At 48.5% G+C, this 19,699-nt stretch overlaps 5 protein-coding genes across 5 annotated transcripts; 3 read left to right on the top strand and 2 right to left on the bottom strand.

Annotated features, from left to right (window-relative positions):
• Positions 1-541: 541 nt before the first annotated feature.
• Positions 542-2,490, top strand: LACBIDRAFT_300117 (uncharacterized protein; the record flags this gene model as incomplete). Its single annotated transcript, XM_001882903.1, has 12 exons — positions 542-727; positions 781-803; positions 860-884; positions 934-989; positions 1,036-1,075; positions 1,135-1,302; positions 1,366-1,520; positions 1,573-1,763; positions 1,816-1,947; positions 2,005-2,113; positions 2,164-2,351; positions 2,411-2,490. The coding sequence occupies 12 exons, from the start codon at positions 542-544 to the stop codon at positions 2,488-2,490; spliced, it is 1,353 nt and encodes a 450-aa protein (XP_001882938.1).
• Positions 2,491-8,765: 6,275 nt separating this feature from the next.
• On the top strand, positions 8,766-9,398 carry LACBIDRAFT_300115 (uncharacterized protein; the record flags this gene model as incomplete). Its single annotated transcript, XM_001882902.1, has 1 exon — positions 8,766-9,398. The coding sequence occupies one exon, from the start codon at positions 8,766-8,768 to the stop codon at positions 9,396-9,398; it is 633 nt and encodes a 210-aa protein (XP_001882937.1).
• A 2,192-nt stretch (positions 9,399-11,590) lies between these two features.
• On the bottom strand, positions 11,591-12,662 carry LACBIDRAFT_251181 (uncharacterized protein; the record flags this gene model as incomplete). Its single annotated transcript, XM_001882777.1, has 6 exons — positions 11,591-11,855; positions 11,898-12,042; positions 12,094-12,195; positions 12,287-12,353; positions 12,447-12,523; positions 12,617-12,662. The coding sequence occupies 6 exons, from the start codon at positions 12,660-12,662 to the stop codon at positions 11,591-11,593; spliced, it is 702 nt and encodes a 233-aa protein (XP_001882812.1).
• Positions 12,663-12,908: 246 nt separating this feature from the next.
• LACBIDRAFT_300113 (uncharacterized protein) lies at positions 12,909-13,382 on the top strand. Its single transcript, XM_001882901.1, has 3 exons — positions 12,909-12,989; positions 13,049-13,184; positions 13,244-13,382. The coding sequence occupies exons 1-3, from the start codon at positions 12,964-12,966 to the stop codon at positions 13,286-13,288; spliced, it is 207 nt and encodes a 68-aa protein (XP_001882936.1). The 5' UTR covers positions 12,909-12,963; the 3' UTR covers positions 13,289-13,382.
• Positions 13,383-15,312: 1,930 nt separating this feature from the next.
• On the bottom strand, positions 15,313-18,819 carry LACBIDRAFT_328807 (uncharacterized protein; the record flags this gene model as incomplete). The annotated part of the gene is made up of 14 exons (XM_001882776.1): positions 15,313-15,333; positions 15,499-15,627; positions 15,680-15,718; positions 15,774-15,940; positions 16,133-16,158; positions 16,584-16,623; positions 17,013-17,091; positions 17,191-17,232; positions 17,545-17,571; positions 17,592-17,622; positions 17,690-17,921; positions 17,996-18,154; positions 18,277-18,689; positions 18,719-18,819. 14 exons carry the CDS (start codon positions 18,817-18,819, stop codon positions 15,313-15,315), a joined length of 1,506 nt encoding a protein of 501 aa, XP_001882811.1.
• Between the last annotated feature and the right edge of the window lie 880 nt (positions 18,820-19,699).

The following is a 19,699-nucleotide window of genomic DNA, read 5'->3' as shown; positions in this document are numbered from 1 at the left end:
CCTATTTTGGCACAAACTCCTGGTTTCCGATTTGTATCTAATTGTTGAAGGAATGTTTTAGATGCATTTTTGTATAACTGCCGCTCAAAATAGAAATGTCACGCCTTGCACGTGACGTTGGAGAGAGATGGATGTCCCCTACCTTACTAGAAACCCGTAGAAAGTTGGATCCGTTCAAGTCTCCAAGCTGCCATTAGGATTTACGCCCTCCACACGCACGCTCCCCGTCATACCCGACGGTCCGGACATTTAGGCTGGGCAGCGTATCAGTCATCCCAATTTCTGACTCATTTTTGAGGTTTCTTAGCTGCGAAGGAAATTTCTGGTGCATGCGTTCTCAGCGTGAAACACGGCCCGGGGACGTCCCGGCGTGTTTATTTGTACAAACAAGCAAGGCACAACCGGTACAATCGGCCAACTAGGCTCAACCATTTACCATCCCCATGACTGTGTCAGTCAGCCATGAGTTTTGACTTAAAAAATATGACTCAACGACATATTCCCGACTGTCCCTTTCTCTTCGATCGCCACTCCCAAGGCCATGCAGAATTCTCGATCTGTCACCGCGGCGTCGACAGACAACCTCCCGTCACTAAAAAACCAGACGTCTTTCAATCACGAACGGGAAGACAAAAAGGAGGGCATCGATGAGATCGCATCGAGAGCACCGTCTGTGGAGATAAATTTTCCGGATGGCGGCACAAGAGCCTGGCTCGTTGTTTGTGGGGTAAGCTAAGAATAGCCTCGCGTTTGCGTTGAAAGTCACCTCCCGCCCTCCAGGCGATGTGTTGCACTTTTTCAACGTGCGTGGTTGTTCAAGTGACTCGTTTTAAAAAACCTACTCACCTTCGCCTGGTAGATTTGGTTATGTCAATGCCTGGGGGGTGAGTTAACGCGTATTGGCAGCAGGACTCTCTCTAACGCATGATCCAGGTGTTCCAGTCTTATTACACGTCAAATGTAATGCGAGATATCTCACCCTCAAGTATGTGAGTGTGGCTCGCCACCCGTTATAATGTTGTAGTACTAACCCAGTCATGTCCAACCAATCAGATCATGGATCGGATCAATACAGGTAACCAGCTTTAAGTTCCGCCATCCATGCACAGAATACCTTCATCCCCTGCTACTCAGTATGCCCTGGTCTTCCTCCCCGGCCTTATTGCGGGAAGGTTGCTAGATCTTGGGCATTTTCGATTCCCTTTCTTATTTGGAAGTATACTCGTCGTTGTATCCTGCCTGATTACTGCGGAATGCAAAAAATATTGGCATTTTCTACTTTGCCAAGGTATTCTGACTGGGGTCCGTCAATTTATGTCGCGCTTCTCTCGCTAAACTCGTGTGGCTCACTTTATATTCCTGCAGATTGGAAGCGGAATTTGTTTTGGGCCCACTTTGGGAATCGTCGGTCATTGGTTTCTAGTCAAGCGCGGGCTGGCGCTGGGTATGGTGGCAGTGGGATCGTCGATAGGTGGAACTATCTACCCAATCGCGGCCCGTCAACTTATGCCCCTCATTGGGTAAGAAACCTCACAAAAATATATAGATTCATCACTTTGACGCGAAAAACAGATTTTCTTGGACCATGCGCGTCATGGCTTTGATTTCTATGGTCATGTTGAGCGTATCAAATCTCACGCTCAAACCACGACTCCCGCCAAAAGACGTTCCAGGCGGCCTCTTCAATGTCAGGGTTTTCAGGTCACCTGCTTTCACAATATACTGCTTCGCGACGCTCGTCGCTTTTCTCGGGATTTACACCGGTAACGATTCGCCCATTAGTAAAAAAAAGATTTTGATTGACCCTTATCGTAGTTCTGACATACATAAATACAAGCGCCGTCCTTGTTGGGGTATCTCCGGACTTTGCGTTCTACCTCGTTAGTATTGCGAACGCTAGCTCCGGACCTGGCCGGATCGCCACTGGAATTATGGCAGACAAATTTGGTCTGAGCTTTCCTCCTGTATGATGACTTCGGACGAGTGGTACTAAATAAAACCTAGGCCCTGTCAATGTGATGGTACCAATGACACTTGCTAGCGCCATAATGACGTTCGGTTGGCCATATGCACATACCAAAGGCTCGCTCATAGTTGTGGCTATCCTTTACGGGTAAGTTGTTTTTGGCGCGGGTTGAATTAGCGCTGACACTGTGGGTGGAGGTTCACCTCATCTTCGTTCGTATCGGCTCTCAACATGCCAGTTTTCGCTCTTGGGGAAATGGGCGACGTGGGCCGGCGACTGGGAACCGTGATGATGTTTACCGCAGTCGGCGCGCTCTGTGGACCCCCAATATCGGGTGCCATTTTCAGATCCACTGGCGGCTTCAACGCAGTCAGCTATTACGCGGGTACGTCGCTCACCCTTGACCGCCTGCAGTGAAACTGATGAGAGATTGTTACTCTGCAGGTAGTGTTATCGTGGTTGCGACTATTTTGATGGCAACTACTCGCTACCTCATTTTACGACGATTTTGGGGCAAGTTTTGATACCTAGAAGGCGAAATTGAAATTGAAACTAAATTTCTACGCTTATGTATACCACTTCTAACACGGACTTATATAGAGCTTTATATACACAATGGAATAACAGAATATGGATGGATCAGAAACATATTCATGTATGAATCTATTCACTTGAGATCTAGGGCGCTCTGCATGTTAAATGTTTACGCTGCGGACCTATACGGACAGCCTCGCAACATCTACCGCAATCGATCAACTTCATTTAACTCTGCCCTGTCAGGTTAGACAGATCGATGCTGAAGGGGAACCTGAACTCTTAATTCCGTCACTGAGTTTGATGGGCCCTGCCCCCAATATACACGGTAACTGTTTCGCTCTGAGCAAGCTCTGACATGAAGTTCCGGGACCATACTTATGCCTATTTGACGTAATTCGGATAGGAGAATCATGAAACATATCAGAAAGCAGCAGTCCCATCGTGCAATCATGCCAAATTTTGGCCAAATTCAGAAGAAACCTGGAAGAGCGCGATTCTTCACATGGCCATGTTGCCTCACAAATGTTCTATAAATAGCCCTATACTATTTGGAGAAGCCAACGACGCCTAAAAACAAGCAATGGATGAACCCTTGACAGAGCTATGTTACAGGTACCTGTTCAATATATACCGTAGCCACAAACGCAAGAAATAAATTGGACTAGGTAGGTATATTATCTGATTGCACCCAATAAAAATTAGACGACTAAGAGCGTCTTAAAATTGGCCTGATCCGCGAAGAGGGCGGAGACACTGAACCAGAAAGTCTTTCCATCCCTGAAAAAGCGCCGCAGTATAGTTATGTACATTGTTACTGTCCAGTATCATCTTCACATGGGCTCAGCTGGCGATATGGAGCAACGGTATTTTTGAAGACGGTGTTTCGCAGTGTGAAAACGAGAAAATATGTTTTTGTTTTTGTCAGCGCCATTTTTAGGAGATCGGTGGTATTTTTTGGCCGCCATAAACGCTAGAAAAAATTTGACCAGGTGTATCACTGTTTACTTGGGAGTTTTAGCCTCTAAGAATTCCGCTCGGTACGCGATGAAGGCGGAGTTGGGCTAAACTGCTCAAGTCTCTACATCAGTGACACATAGATAATAAAAAAATAGAATACGAAGTTTTCATACATGAATTCATGGGGTAAAAAATTTAGCAGAACATGACGCAAGAAAGTCGTGAGGCCACCAAAGCTGCATGGTGTTTCATTGATAGCAAGGTTTGCCTGATAGAAGTAGAATATCGGGGTCAAGCCTTGAATCAAGAAGCAGTAAATATTTCCAACTTTCCACAGCGCAACTTTCGGGTGATTGTTCGCCATAACCTGCAGTGAACGTGGGGGTTTTCTTTTTTGGACTAGGGGTATCAGTGATCATACTGACACACAAATTTAAATTTGTGGTAGGGAGCTTGGAAAAACGTTTTGATAAGCGACGGGGACGGAGACTCTGAAGTTCCAAGTCTCTACATCAGTGATACATAAGGGTAAGATAGAATTTGAAGATGGTTACCGTATACCGTACCCTTTGATACAAAATTTGAAGGGGTGTGCTGGAGGTTCCAATTGCAAAGTTTCCCTTGAATTTAAATAGCGCAAAAGCGTTCGTAGCCTGCAGGCAGAATATAGCCTGTGAGTAGAATTTCAGTACCGGGTTCTCATAGATCAAGCAACCTTCAGCTTGGCGACAGACCCTTATATTCTGGGACCGGTATATACCTGGGGAAGGAGGCATTTGTGAGCATTAATGATGTGATAAATTGATTACATCGCGGGCTACATCAATGAGTGTTGATAATTTTTCATTCCCTGAGATGGCCGTTCCAGAGTGACGGCTATTCGGAGGCCAGGTATGGCTCCAAAGATGTCTAGGAACAATGTAAGTAGGAAGACGATGAAGTAAATCGACCAAAAAAAAGAAGTAATCCATATCATCGCACCTACTAGCTTGGGGACCTGGAGCTGTCGGAACGAACCATAAGACTACAAGACAATTGAGAAAACGGGGTTCTTGTTAATGATAGGATCATAACGTCACTGTAAAAAATGCAGGAGAAAAAATGACGGGGTTAAATCCCCAAAGAAAAGAAGGGTAGATTCAAAGCTCCTGCAGTGTGAGAACCAGTCTGAGGGATCAAAAATTTCAGAAAAAAGCCAAAGAGTTGATGGAATGCTGCTTGGACGGACAGACCGGGACATTCGAATGGCCTGAAGCCCAAAGCTAATGGTTGAACTAAGTTTCGCCATCAATGACGGACTAGGTGTACCAGTGGCAGGATTGGATAGAGTTATCGTCGCAGCGCTTCCGCAGTACGACACCAGGTACCGTACTGCCAGAGTTTGGGGCGAGGCGATGCAGTGCGTTAGCGCTCTGTCGCCGCTCAATAACATCGGCTGCGTCGAGGAGTAATTTCTAAGGACCAACCTTGTGCAATTCTGAGTTTCTTAAACTTGCCTAAAGAGTCATGCTGATTTGCGCTTTGACCGCTAGAACTGAATCTCGGGCCCGTACTACAAGCTGAAAGAATGTTCGGCAGATGCCGGTGAGCCTAGCAGAATTTAAAAAATAATCGCTCATAGCACAAGATCTATAACACAACCAAAACACAACACTTTCTCAGTTTCTGAGTAATCTCCTTCATTTCCAAGACAAAGTCGACACTGGCAGTCGACACTTGGAGATAACACTACAACTTATTCATGTCAGCGTCAGCACCCACTTTTTTCTACCATGGCCAATCCTCATTTTTTTCACTTTTATCTCTAGAGAAGAACAACTTCAGGATGTCCCAGAAAACGAGATCGAGTCTAATTGGGACCAGATCGTCGACAAGTAAGCCTTAATGTATCCCGATAGTGCTACAACGACACTGATTGCTTCTCGTCATTGCCTAGCTTCGATAACATGGATCTGAAGCCAGAACTTCTCCGAGGAATTTACGCCTATGGGTCCGTCACCTCTTCATTAATCACTGAACATAGCTGAACCTGCAACCTCAGTTTCGAACGTCCGTCCGCCATCCAACAGCGTGCAATCGTCCCTGTTGTGAAGGGCCACGACGTTATTGCGCAAGCCCAGTCGGGAACTGGCAAGACCGCCACCTTCTCTATCTCTATTCTCCAGCAGGTAAGTAGCCTCGCTTGTGTCTCATCTCGTCGATTATCCTTAGCTGACCCGGACGACAGCTGGACATGTCCATCAAGGGCACCCAGGCTCTCATTCTCGCACCTACCCGCGAGCTGGCCCAGCAAATCCAAAAGGTCGTCATTGCTCTCAGTGACTACATGAACATCGAATGTCATGCCTGCGTTGGTGGCACCAATGTCCGTGAGGATATGGCCAAGCTCCAGGAGGGTCCAAGTCGTTGTGGGTACCCCAGGCCGTGTATTCGACATGATCAACCGTCGTGCACTGAGGACCGACAACATCAAGATATTTTGTTTGGACGAGGCCGATGAAATGTTGTCTCGTGGGTTCAAGGACCAAATTTACGAGGGTCGGTTTGTTTGCTTCCTGATCTTGTTTGGGCACTAACAGGCCTGTGGATGTAGTCTTCCAACTCCTCCCCCAGGATACCCAAGTCGTTCTCCTCTCCGCCACCATGCCCGCTGACGTTCTAGAGGTCACCAAAAAGTTCATGCGCGACCCTGTCCGAATCCTTGTCAAGCGGGATGAACTGACTCTTGAGGGTATCAAGCAGTTCTGAATCGCTGTTGAGAAGGAAGAGTGGAAACTCGACACCCTGTGCGATCTTTACGAGACCGTCACCATTACTCAAGCTGTCATCTTCTGCAACACCAGGCGGAAGGTCGATTGGCTCACTGAGAAGATGCATTCCAGGGAATTCACCGTTTCGGCCATGGTTACCTGTCTCCCTTCTATCTAACTTTCAGACTGATCACCGTCCCTGTTGTTGTTTCCTTAGCACGGTGACATGGAACAGAAGCAGCGCGAAGTTCTGATGAAGGAGTTCCGATCTGGATCATCGCGCGTCCTGATTACGACTGATCTTCTCGCTCGTGGCATTGACGTCCAGCAAGTCTCCCTCGTCATCAACTATGACTTGCCCACCAACAGGGAGAACTACATCCATCGTATCGGTCGTGGAGGACGATTTGGACGTAAGGGTGTCGCCATCAACTTTGTCACGACCGACGATGTGAGGATGCTGAGAGATATCGAACGTTAGTGGACTTTTCTTTGTTTTCTGGCGCGCATCATTGTGACTATCTCATTTCAGAATTCTACAACACCCAGATTGACGAGATGCCTCTTAACGTTGCGTGAGTGCAGCTCTTACGGCGTGTCCCTGATAGTCCGAGATCTGATCACTTTTCTTCATCTCTACAATGATCTCATCTAGATGTTGTCTTGTTGTCCCCTTCCTACATAGTTTTTCCTCTCTCCTGCGGGCCCAATTTCTTGCTTCCTCACTTCATTTCACGAATCTGATACTCTCACGAGCTGACCACGCTCTCTCTTTCTTTCGATCAGTTCTCTCCTATCACTTATGATACATGCCCTCCGCCCCAAAAGTCGAGTTATGTCACTAGTCGTTTCGACATTCAATGATGTCTTTTCTTGGCTCTCTGTAGAATGAATATCTGCAGGCTTTCTTATGCAAGGTTCTTCCTCGTCCAGTCCTTGTCCACTCCATTCAGCTTCAACACGATATATTTATCCATTCCGGTTTTGCTTCCTGGCCTTCCCTCAAATTTCTCGCAATTTTCTTTTTTCCTGATCCCCATTCCCACTCCACCGACGGATCAGGTCGATCGTCGTCTATATACACAAGCGCCTGATAGGAGGATTGAATGCATGTGGGTCTAATGTGGCTGTTCTAGATCCAAGGTGGATGCACAGCATTGCATTCGCGTTTCGGCGTTCCCGAGGCACCACAGGTAGGGAATACTTCGGGATTCAATTGGCAATATTCCCCAGCAACACCGCTTCACAGCCGCTTCATCATCATTCATGCCTAGCCTCTTCCACCTGGATCGCTCAAATCGTTTCTCCACGACTTCTTCTCACTCGACTCCCTTCCGAAACGCAGGGGAACCCCTCCTTTTGGCTGGACGAATGACATCGGGGCCAGTCTTTGACATGTTGGTAATACATATGCTGGCAGTGTACATCCTGCGTGCACCATGCACCTGCTCAACGTTTGGTGTTTGAGACTTCTGGCTATCTTGCGTTCCGATCCCGACCTGCCCTGGCTCTTTGTTCCGCCTTCGGCCATCCCTCCATCATTCCCGAGCTATTGTTTGGGTTTGAACTTTGGTATGACATATGCAGTACGGTATGTATTACTACTGCGGCTGTCGAAATGTGCTCTTAAGAACGACAGGTTTGATGGGTTGGGGATCATTCACCTGGTTTCTTGATTGCTAACCTCCGTCCCCTCCCCGTTCGCGCCCACCTTCCCTTATTGACTTCTGCTGAACGGCGTTGCGTTGCGACGACGAAGTCCACTTCCGGGACTCGGAGATTTAATCCATCTTTGGCTATATAGGCGCTCGCTCCAGAAAAGGAACACCCTTTGCTCTCGTCTCCTGGCTGGGCGCCCTGCCCTCCCTCGGTTCCTCTCCAATCTGTAATCTGCAATCTAATCACTCAGTTGAGACCCTGGATTGACGGACGACGTTGACATCATCCTCTGTTTGTCTCCATCAAATATCTTCCCGTTCCATCAACTTTATCAAAACTTCAAAAGAGATTCTTACTTTGGCTATTCCGACGACCAAGCATCCTCTGTCTTGGAAATCTAGGGGGGCCGTTATCCCCATTTACTCCAGCCACGGCGCACACAGCTACAACATATCTTATAGATCTCCTTTCGTCCTTGCCAGGCGTCTGTCTGACGTTTCTCTCCTTCCTGCCCGCCTGCCTACGTTTCCGAAAGCGAGAGGACCCACGTTTATCCCGCTCGGAGTTATCGACGGATAAACGGCCTATCATTTGTTTAATGTCCTACGTCGGAAGTGCGATCATGGTGAGTCAAAATACATTTTTCCGTATTCGTATCCGCCTTTGAACGTTCAAAGTTTGGCGTTCGGGGTTGTAACTTCTCTAAAATCGCCATCATACCTCTATCATTTTAATGATGAGACGCTACCCTTACCTTAAATCCGTCCACCCTTCTCTTACCGTCATGCACCATATATAGTCCACTCACACTGCCTTTCCAGCCTTCTTCTTATCCCTACCCAAGCAGGAGTAACACCGCTCCCGTATATAACACCCCACCCTCCTCACACCATCCGATGTCTTCCAACCACCCGAACCATAACCATTCGCGCCCTCCCCCTCACCATCAATGGACGCTCGCGCCTACCGCCTCACTACCCTCGGCTAACCCCTTTTCTCCAACCCAACATCTTGGCCGCCCCGCGCGGAGCGTCTCCGAAATTATACCCCGCCTCTTCATCTCTGACCTCGCCTTCGCCGAAAACCCAGCGCTCCTCGCCTCACATAGGATTACACATATCCTTTCCACCCTCCCAGACACCATCTTCCATCCGCCACCCACCCTCCTCCCAGTACAACCTGCCCGACTCCAGATCCGCGTGGAGGACCTGCCGTTCGCGGAGCTCGCGGCTCACCTCCCCACTACGACCGCATGGATCCGTGATGCGCTTTGCGGCAACGCGGAAGCGAGGGTACTGGTGCATTGTATAGAGGGCGTAAGCAGGAGCGTGAGCGTCGTCGCCGCGTTTCTGATGGCACAGTTTGGGTGGTCTCCAAGCGAAGCGATTCAGTACATCAAAGGCAAGAGATTCGTTGCGGACCCGAATTTCGGGTTTATCCAGCAGCTGCATGAATATGGGAGGGACTCTTTGGGTAGGGCTATGCCTCCTCCTATACCGCCATTTTCTCCGCCGGGCCAAAACTCGTGAGGATTGATCTCGTTCTTCGCCACTCTCCTTTTTTTCTTGCGTCCATTGGGCTTCCGGGGTTCAATACCTAAAAAAAGAAATTTTCATCGCATCTCCTATTATTCCGTTGGTGTGTTTTGGTTGTCCTCATCCGCGACCGTTGTTTCGGATTTATGATTTACGACGAAAAGTTCAAAGTTTCAACACTTGTCCATTATTTATTGCATTCGCCTCATATACATAGAACAATTCTATACCATTTTGTACCACCACTATCAATACGATATCTTAGCGACTCTTAGCTTTTAATCCTCAGGCTGCTGGTCCATTCCCTATGTATAACATCAATGTGAATGCGATTACGCCGGATGTTTCTCTCTAGTTCCGGGTTGTATGATGCCATCCATATCCGTAATGTAACCACATAGCATTGAAACTCTTTGATCTTTGCGCATGCGTAAAACGGATTTTTGGAAATTGTATTATGGCTGTGTAGTGGTGATGGAGGAGTATCTCATCACGATCATCCCCGCGTTGAATAGGCCTAGTAAACAATCCATGCCAGTGAATTTCAGCGGCCATAAACTTGAAACATAACAAAACACAGGTGTGCGCGTCAAAAACTCCGTTTATCAGCTGCACATAGTAGTACGTGATATCGACCCTTGTGGCAAAGGCGAGGGGATTTCGGACGATAGACATCTTGCCGCACAGCTAATGCCGGGAGTGGGCTTTGAATAGAAATGTGCCCTGGAAGGATTGTCATGATTGCCGTTTGAATTCAGGATTACGTCCAAGGGTAGCGGGTGAATTGAGGCGTGGTCTCAGCACATACCGCCACCGAGCCTGGTTGGTCATATTATCGCCATAATTCGAGATCACAAGTCGTGCTTGTGCATTCGCGTCCCAGGCATGCGGTGGGGGCAAGATATATATTGCCATGGAAGGAGGAGAGAAATTCCCGGGTTTTCGGATCCTTGAACAGTTTCATCAGAATCAGCACTTGGAAAAAACAGGGCAAGATAGAAAACTGTAAACGAGCCGTAATTATGGAGTATACAGACGGGGAGAAGTCTAGTAATTCATTTACCACTGGGGTGTTTCCGCTAACGAGTACATCAGAAGTGGAGTTTGAATGTATCAAAATACGCGCGCACTTGGTAATATGGCTCCGAGCCAAGGGAAGACTCAAAGTTGGAGGAGGAAGGGTCAGGTAATTTCACGAATGCCTAGAGTAGCCGCTGAGATGTCAGCTTGGTTGGCAGGGGTTGTGGGAGAGCAAGAGCTAGTTCATGAACATCTTGAGTAACTGTCTGAGGTTAAGATGCCTGGTGTAGCGTTGGCGCGATGAATAGCAGGTGGACTTCTTTGCGATACTTCCGCGAAACGAACTGAGGTGTCTAACGAGCTCGGTTTCTTGGTTCTTCAGCCATTGGACGGGACCAAAAATCGATCCGCCGCCTGAATGTTGAAAGGTTGATATGGCTTCAACATCTACCAGCTGCGAATTCCCTTCGGCATTGGTTGATCGGAAGCGCGAAAGCAGTAAGGTTCGCGACCTTTCAGACTGGCCGGTCGTATCCATCACTGAAGAAGTAATTCTTTGGGAAAAGAAACGGCTGTGTTGGGAAACAGCGGAGCAGAATAGAGCTAAAGCCGCAAGAAAGAGCTATGACTGAAGTTAATAAGGTGTGGTGTGATGAATTTGAAACGAAAGAGCCAGGGGAAACTCACTTCCTTGAATGTTGGCGTGAGGTCATCAATTTCGACCCGTTTAACTCGCTTGAAACCAGACGCTCAAGCTCCAGATCGGACAAGGGATGGGATACAACGTCCTGGGAGACGATGATACAAGAAACTTCATGTTATACATACATAATTTAATACATCTACCTGATGGTCATCAGTCGTATTACACGACTGTAACTTGGTGTCATAATCCGTTACGTCTTGTTTGTAGGGGAAGGGATATAACTGGGAAGAGAATATCGATTATTGTGGGATGTCGAGTAGTGATATGTTGCCCGAATGAATGAATGAATTAAGAAAAACTGCGGTTAACGTAGGCGGATGAGGCAAGGTTCGTGACAGAGAGGAACAGAAAGTGAGACCATTGATGATAGAGAGGTTGCTCATGAGCAACATGATGAACGCGCAGTATTCTGCTCCAGAGTCAAGTTGGTATTGGGCTTGGAAAGCTTTATTCCTGGGGACTAAAGAGCGTAAGAGTCAGCTTTGTTTGACTGTAAACCTTCAAAACTTACTCTATCGTCGTCAAAAACGCCGTTGCGAATCTTGATCAAAATGTCCTGCGAGGCCTGCACAAAAGCCAACTCGACGTTCTGCCCTGATTTGGCACTAGCCTCTACAAAGAGAAGGCCCTCCTCCTTAGCCCAGAGTGCAGCCTCTTCAGATGTCACTTCCCTGGCTCTGCGTTTCGAAGATGGCACAGCAGAACCGCGCTTTGAGGGACTTGGGCTTGGGTTTAGTCTTGTTGAAGATGGAGCCATCGCTGTCGACGTCGGAGGGGTTGTGGATGCCGTGACGTCAGCCACGGGGTTGCTTTCTTCACACAGATCAACCTTGTTGCCGACGAGGATACAGGTGAGCTGCGGGTCGGCGTGTTCTCGGACGTCGGTTAGCCACGTGCGGGCATTCATGAAACCTGCATTGCTCATTAAAATGGGTATGAGACGTGCAGGAGCTGACAACGTACTTTTCCGGGATGTTACATCGTAGACGAGCAAACAGCCTGCCGCACCGCGGTAGTAGGACCGTGTAATGGCCCGGAACGACTCAGTGCCAGCGGTATCCCAGCCTGGTGGGGGGGAGAGACGTTAGAGACGTCATGACGACGCGGGTGCCCGCAACATAAACGCCGTGTATTCACGGGTTAAATGTGCACGCACATTGTAACTTGACGATCTTATCCTCCTCTGGTATCGTTATAAGTTTCGAGCCAAATTCAACCCCAAGCTGGTGAGTGGCACATGGCAACAGAACGAGATAGAACGTAATTTCGGAGAATATGAGCGCAATTATCAAATAATATAAATGTTTGAAACTTACTGTCGGGTCTGGATTCACCAGAAATCTCTGATCCGTGAGACGGATGAGAAGAGACGACTTTCCGACAGCTGCGTCGCCTGGTGAGATTTAGATGATATTAGCAGTCGGAAATGAAAGGATTATATGTCAAATAGCCTATGTCGTGTGGGAGACGCGAGGCTGGCGCGTACCTGTGATAATGAACTTGAAGACATAATGCCATGTTATGCCTGCCATGCTGGAGTCTTGTCACAAATGAAGTCGGCCAAGTAGCGTAGTCTGAGGACCTGCGGCGTTCTCAATATCAAGCTCGCTTATAACAACGGTGGCGAGGCTCTGAGGCTGTAGGACGTCGTAAACGACGAGGGGAGGGTAACAATCGTGGCGAGACAGTGGCAACAGGCGCAATTACGTCATCCGAGAGCAGTAAATTCAGTCACATGGTCTTTCGGACTGTTCCGGAATCCAACTTCTTCGCTGTCCTCATCGTTCTGCTCACCATAAAACTTTTTTGCTCCTTCCACCACCGTCTGACACGATGACCGCCTGGAGAACTCTCTTCACGTACGTCTCCTTCTCTTTCACCTTCGACGTCAAGCTCCTGACTACTGTGTGGATCTCAGTTACAACAAGTTTGCTTCAATCACGGCTCGTGCTGTCCGCTCTTCGCTGAAGGAAGAGGAGCGCCTCCTTGCGGAGAAAAGAGGTCTCACTTCAGTGAGGTACCAGAAATGGGCCAATGGTGTTGGCGGCGTCCAGGTGAGTAGTTTCCGCCATTCCAGATTCTGTACACTTGGCTGATGATATTCTATCTACAGACCTTGGTGAAAGAGGAACCCACCGTTGGGTTGAAGTCCTCGTGAACACAGCCCCCGTAGATGACGCTGTCTCCCTTTGGCAAAGACAAAACACTTCGTTGTATTCTCGGTGATATAGACATTCGAACAACGTCAAACCGCACCCTCTTGACGCATGAGTTCCATCGATTGAACTAATTATACGTGTTAATGGGTGACTTTTCCGTTCTTTTGCCGAAACGCCTTTCTGGCGCCCACTTTTGTTGCCTTCCTTCCAATTCGGCCGACCTGCTTTGTTCCTGCTCTTTTCGTTCTGGATCTATTGCGTATCTTCCATGAGGCTACCTCATCCTTCGCGATGATGAGCTTCATAGTTGACTTCTTTGACTTGCTGGCATTGATTATTATGAGCTGACAGTCACCACGCAGAGCTAATGATGACAATGTCCGTCATATCTCCTGTAGTGGATCTAACGTGCAGATGTTGCCTAGTCAAACATGGCGCGAGCTTTAGACCACCTTCTTGTGGCCGCAGCTTGAGGCTTAAGCACCTCTGCCTCTGGGAGGCTGTTCCTCTTCCCTTTGGTATTTGACTCCTGGCCGAAGTTGGCAATCACCATTTTCTTTCCCTCGAAGGACACAGTGCCTACTTACAGTTCGGGTTTCAGTTCCCCAATTCTAATTGACGTTTAATCTCCCTGCAATCAAACAAACATTTGCTCGCCTAACTCTCTGTTATCAAGATGGCGAAGACGGTAATCGCGTCTGCAACGCGTTTGTCTGCACTTGTGGATGATCTGCAGAGGTATCCTGTTCAGCCCGTTTTTCTAGGGCTACGCTGAGACTCTCTTCCTTCGCAATGTTTACCTTCACTAATGACTCTTCCACTTGCTTCATCGTAGTCTTCAATGATGATCAATGGCCTTTACGCAGGGCTTGATAGTGACGGTGCCATTCGTGGCATCTCCTGCGGGGAAATCAACACGTAGATGTTGCCAGGTCAAATCTGGAGCAAGGCCACTCTATCCACTCTATCAGGAGTTTGGGAGATAAGATTCAGGGATATATGATAACGATTCAGGGTGGACATTTGAAGCCCGAATCGAAACCAACCAATACCTTGGGTGTTTTAGATGACCAAAACGGTGAGCGCTTGTAGCTGCATCACCATGCACGAACCCGACCGCAAAACCCCACTGAGGTTGAGAAGAGGAATAGCCTTCGAGAGGGAGAGGAGGGAAACCATTCATCGCTGGGCTGGTGTCAAAGCCCGGCAGCGAAGACGGTTATCGCTTCTGCAATGCAAGGTGAAGCTCAGCCTTATTGTATAGTATCATGATTATGCGGAGGTTCTCTAGTTCAAATCGGGATCGAGCCCTGAAGTTTTTCAGGGTCCTTCTCTACACTCGCCTGCTTTATCTGTTAATCTTATCTCAGAACAACATTCATCCATCTATATGACGTACTCCGTCCTGCGCAAATTGGCGGAAAAAGAAGGCATCATGCAACTCCTTTTGAGTGGATCTATCGTATATATATGCGTCGAGGCATCATCGTGTTTCCTGCCTGCTTTCCTGGATATAAAAAGATCTACAGATGGATGCGGCTTGTTCCTATCTCTAGACGCAAGTTCGCGGACAGGGAACATTATCTTCTTTTAATAGCGTCGTAGGCATGGACTGCGGTCTGTTCCCATCTTGCGACGCTTGGAACATTGAGCAGGACCTCTAATCATTGAAATGGGCGCCATCTATTTCTATCCCGCGACGCAATCATTATGCATGGACATTGAGCAAGATTCTTAAATGAAATCTCGGCTTGAACCGGTATGCAAGGCTCAGTGCGAGGCTTTAAGGTGGGACGATCTCGCAACTGGTTGTCAAGATTGATCGTGGTCTGCGCGACATCCTCTTAGAAGTTTGTCTGGGATCATTGGGAAGTGAGCGAGTATGACAAAAGGCGGACTGACTCTAACATATCTACGAGCTCTACACAGATGTACCGAAATACCAGGGCCCCACTGTGGAATCATCAAATATACAGAAAGCGAAGCGCATACGAACTGCAATGATGGCCCGAAAAGCTTTAGTCTACTTGCGAGTGAAGAACCTCTAAAGTGATATGAAGATTAGAGTATAAATGCTATCGCAAGGTTTGGCATTTAGGTCAACTGGAAGCAGAGTTTCTTCGGAAAGTTCCTAGCAATCGGGATATTGCCTGCTACGAACGGGCGGAAGTTATCAGCGCCAGTAGATCGGAGAAATAGATCAGCATACTTCGAAGAGCGCGAGCAATCGCTTTCTCGCCCTAGCCTGAGGTTCTTTATGGATCGACGATCTTTCATCCGAATCGTCAAACTCGGTCTCTGTCTCGGACGATTCATCGTCCTCAAGGAAGACGTCAGGCTACAGAGAAAAATGTGGGTATGATTTTTTCAGATTATTCAATCGAACGCACCAGGAGTAAGCCATCGCCGTATTTTGGTCGCATAGTGCGCTGCAGGCGAAGAAATTCGTTATCGGGCCCGTCGTAATACAAGGAGACTGCTTACCATCAAGTCTCGCGGCGCGAAAAGCGATGTGTAGTACTCAGAAAGAACCTCTTGTTGAGGATTCCCGTGAGTATCCAGAAGATTTTGTTTCGGGAGGCATGCTAGAGCCTGTGCGAAAGAAGGAAATGGACGCCTGAATGCAGGGATGGATGTTAAGCTCATTAGGCCTGTTGACAGAGTACAGCAAGGGAAGGGAAGAAGTTATAGGAGGGCGTAGAACGGAGAGGGACCGTCAACTTGATACTTGTGGAGCGGTGATTGGTGATGGCGGCGTAGAAATGACATCCTCATAACATCTTCGTCAGATCGCAGCTAGATGGTCATTACCATTCAGAACCAAACATGAGTTGGGGACCTACTGATGAAACGCTGGGTGGGTGACGGACTGTGTGGGTGGCGGTCTAGGCAATCAATGAACGAATAGAGTTTCCAGGGTCCTTTGAGAGAGTAAGCTTTCTCGAGGTGCCCTTGATGATGGAGACATTCGTTTTTGGATGATCGGCCAGCCCTCTGTATTTAGATTGGTGGGCGCCAGCGTGAATTGACCGGCGGATAGTCACGGATGTGTACCACTCAACGTCCCTCGACTAGGAGCACCGTATTCAGAAGGTTTGGGTCTTCAGGCAGGACCGAGGTGTAGCCGAATCCAATCGGGGGGTCATCCTGATTCAACGCTGCGGAAATTTATGAAACGAATGGACGCTCAATAGCCACCTCCGGCGAGCTATATGTAGGTCTAAGAGGAGCCCTTCACGTGTCAAGGAAGACGCAGCTTCGCAATCGGTACATAGGTTGGTCCAAACGTCACACCAAGTGCCAGTTGACTCGTTGAGAACGAACCCCGTTTCATCTAAAAAGTGCCGGTACGTTTAGCATGCGTCCTTTCAGGAAACGGTGTACTATAATAACACCGGTAAATGCTAACCTAGACACTTGGAGGGGACTCTTCAAAAGACTCCGGAATATTAGACAAAAATGCGACGTTTGATTGAAATACAAAATTGCGGGATGGGTTGTGCTAGTCAGTTACTTCCCGGTCCTTCATTTCAAATGAGAGACTTTTGGAAACATTTTCCCTCCAGATCCCGATAAATGATGCCAATCAAGGCGTCTGGTGTAGGTTGCCCGAGACAAAAACAGTCCATGGTTTATCTTGACCCGACCTGTTACGGGGGCGGAAAAATGGCGGTCCTGACAATTCAAATCCTTTCAACCGTGCGCGTCGCAAATTGGACTCACAAGCTCGGTGACCCATAAACTTGTGCAAGAACCATTCAAAGGGAGTGGCTGACTTGGCGACCACCCACAGAAAGCTGAACTAGGACCAACGCCACAAAGGACATCAATGGACAGGAGAAGCGGTGCGGTAGACAAACGGAAGATTTGTAACCACTCCGATTAATTCAAACCAGCTAACGAAGCTCTTAGCTCCTGGAGCATATGTATCAGCGCCGACGGCCTATCAGCAGCTCAATCAGTTAGCTAAAGCCAGAGGCAAGAAGCAAGAGCCCAACAAGAGACCGGTTTGCCCTGGTAGAAAACAGGATCTTGCTCAGCTCCGAGCCTATCGTAAGTTGTATTTTTATCACATATTGCTGCCAAGGCCGTATCATGCCGCAGAAGTAGTAGTAATTCTTCAAGTTTTCAGAATGATTGTGGAGACTGATCTGGGTGGACATCTTGTTAGCATATGGGTTTCGGCCGCCAATTCCAGGTCGTCTTCGGAGAAATAATGCAGGTCGTTCATCGTAGCGTGCGTGGAGGTACATACATGTAATAATAATGGCAACATCAAAGGCTACGTACACGTACCAATACCAGTCGAAGCAGCATCGTATGCCGGTTTTCACTGCGGCGAAGGATTCGTAGAGGTCTATTTTTAACAGACACATTGAGGCTTGAACGAGGGGAAATACTATGCCGTCATTCGGACGCCATGAGATGTGTTCGTTCCTAACACAAGAGCCAATTCATCTCTGATTGAAACCCATCGTGTGATGAACCACGAGATCAGCGTCGCTGCCCTTAGTGTTCTTGGATCGGCTGCTCCCCTAATGAATCGTTCCATCTTCGACGGAAGGAGACCCATCGTCGGAAGGAGACCCATCGTCGGATTCGGACACGTGTCCAACAGGAACTCCTGACTTCCTACGTTGCACGATGCTGGTGTTGGTTGGGGGAGAAGAGTGGGGTCCACGCCTCAATTCTGAAAAGTGGACGACCTGTGATATTGGGCTCGGAGGATGGGCGAGCGAGGGAGGGGGAGACATAGCGGGACTTCACTAGAGGTGCAACAACCAAAATGCGGTGCGAGCAATCCCAGTTAACACTGATCCCCGGGTTGGTGACGGGTCCGGAAATGTGGATGATGACGGCCGCATCTGCGGAAAGGATGGAGATCGAAGCAGGAACGAATCAGCACTTGTCCGAAAAGAGGACGCATCCTGTCTGACTTCGTCTTGGTAGGTATGATAGTATCACCTTCTATTCGTCTTCCGTTGACTTGACTTGTGCGGCTTTGACGGTGAAAGCGACTTCAACATAAGAGGCGCCAGAGGAGAAAGCTGTGGCTCCAGTTCCTTCGCCGTGATCTTATTCTTCGTCCACGTTTTCGAAGAAATAGTAACAGGGACGAGTTTCACCCGACTCTTATGTGTAGTGGGTTTAACAGTCGAGGAGGAAGGTTTTGATGGTGATGAAGTAGCGGGTACTTTCTTCCCTAACGGTAAAGCGTCGTTGAGCTCGGACTTGACTGCAGGCCGGTGCATCCCCTCTTCATCTTCGTCAAATCTAAAAACTTCGCCGGGAGCAGGACCGTCCACATCCCATAGTGCTATGCCTTGGGAATGGTGGTTTGTAGTGATCAAATTGGGATTCCCCACGCTTTTCCCCCTTCTCTTGTGGTCCTTCAATAATCTGTGCTTTTTCGTTTCCTCTTCTTAAACTCGAGTCTGATGCCCTCTGGGAACTCAATGAGTGCGCGGATTGAGGAGCCCACGCGCTCAGACGAGTTCTCCATGATCCTGTCAGACGAATTGGAGGTCATTGTGACTGTCCCTGGGGAAGGGGACGAAGAAGATCGGAAGAGAGAAATGATAGTGGAGATGGAGGTGCATATATGGATGATATTGAGGAGGAGGGGCAGTACTCGACTGTTCCGACTCAGCACCCGAACGTGCAGATGCATTTGGAGGAGATGGATGATCAACGGTTGGCTGCTATGCTTAAACGTTTGCGCATACTATCCCTCCGTCCGCCAGTTCGGCTACTGGAGGGGTATTACGCATATCCTTCCTAGACCTAGCATGGTCACTTCATACAACGACACCATCGCAGCGCTCTACGAACAGTTCCAGCACCACCCAAACCACCACCCCCCATAACCAACAGCACGGATATGCCGGCCGAGGCACCTTTTTCCATGACCACCAGGAGAAAGTGGACTGGAACAGCATGTACACTTCCCCACCAGCAACAGATGATGCGACGAGGGTCTTGGTTTAGGCTTGTACGACGCACCCGCCTTTGACTTGGGCTCAACGGCAGGGGTAACCTCCACCTCCTCTTCCTGCTCCTCCTGCTCTTCCTCGTGTTGTTCACGTGGACGTGCTCTTGGATGTGGGCCCGACTTGGACTTTGGTAGATATCACCTCCTCTTCCTCTTCCTCTTCCCCCGACTTGACCTCTGCGGCTTTGACAGGCGCAGGCTCGACTTGTCAGGCGACCAGACTTCGGCCCAAGCTCCTTCACCTGCGCCTTATTCTTCGTCGGCGTTTCCGAAGGATTAGCAACAGGAATGAGTTTGACCAGATTCTTCCGTGTAGTGGGTTTAGCAGTTGAGGAGGAAAGTTTTGATGGTGATGAAGTAGCTAGCACTTTCTTCCCTGGCGATAAAGCGTCGTTGAGCTTTGACTTAACCACAGGCC

The sequence above is a fragment of the Laccaria bicolor genome, genomic scaffold, assembly GCF_000143565.1.
Source record: "Laccaria bicolor S238N-H82 LACBIscaffold_18 genomic scaffold, whole genome shotgun sequence".
Lineage (NCBI taxonomy): Eukaryota > Fungi > Basidiomycota > Agaricomycetes > Agaricales > Hydnangiaceae > Laccaria > Laccaria bicolor.
This window is presented reverse-complemented; position numbering and strand designations above follow the sequence as displayed.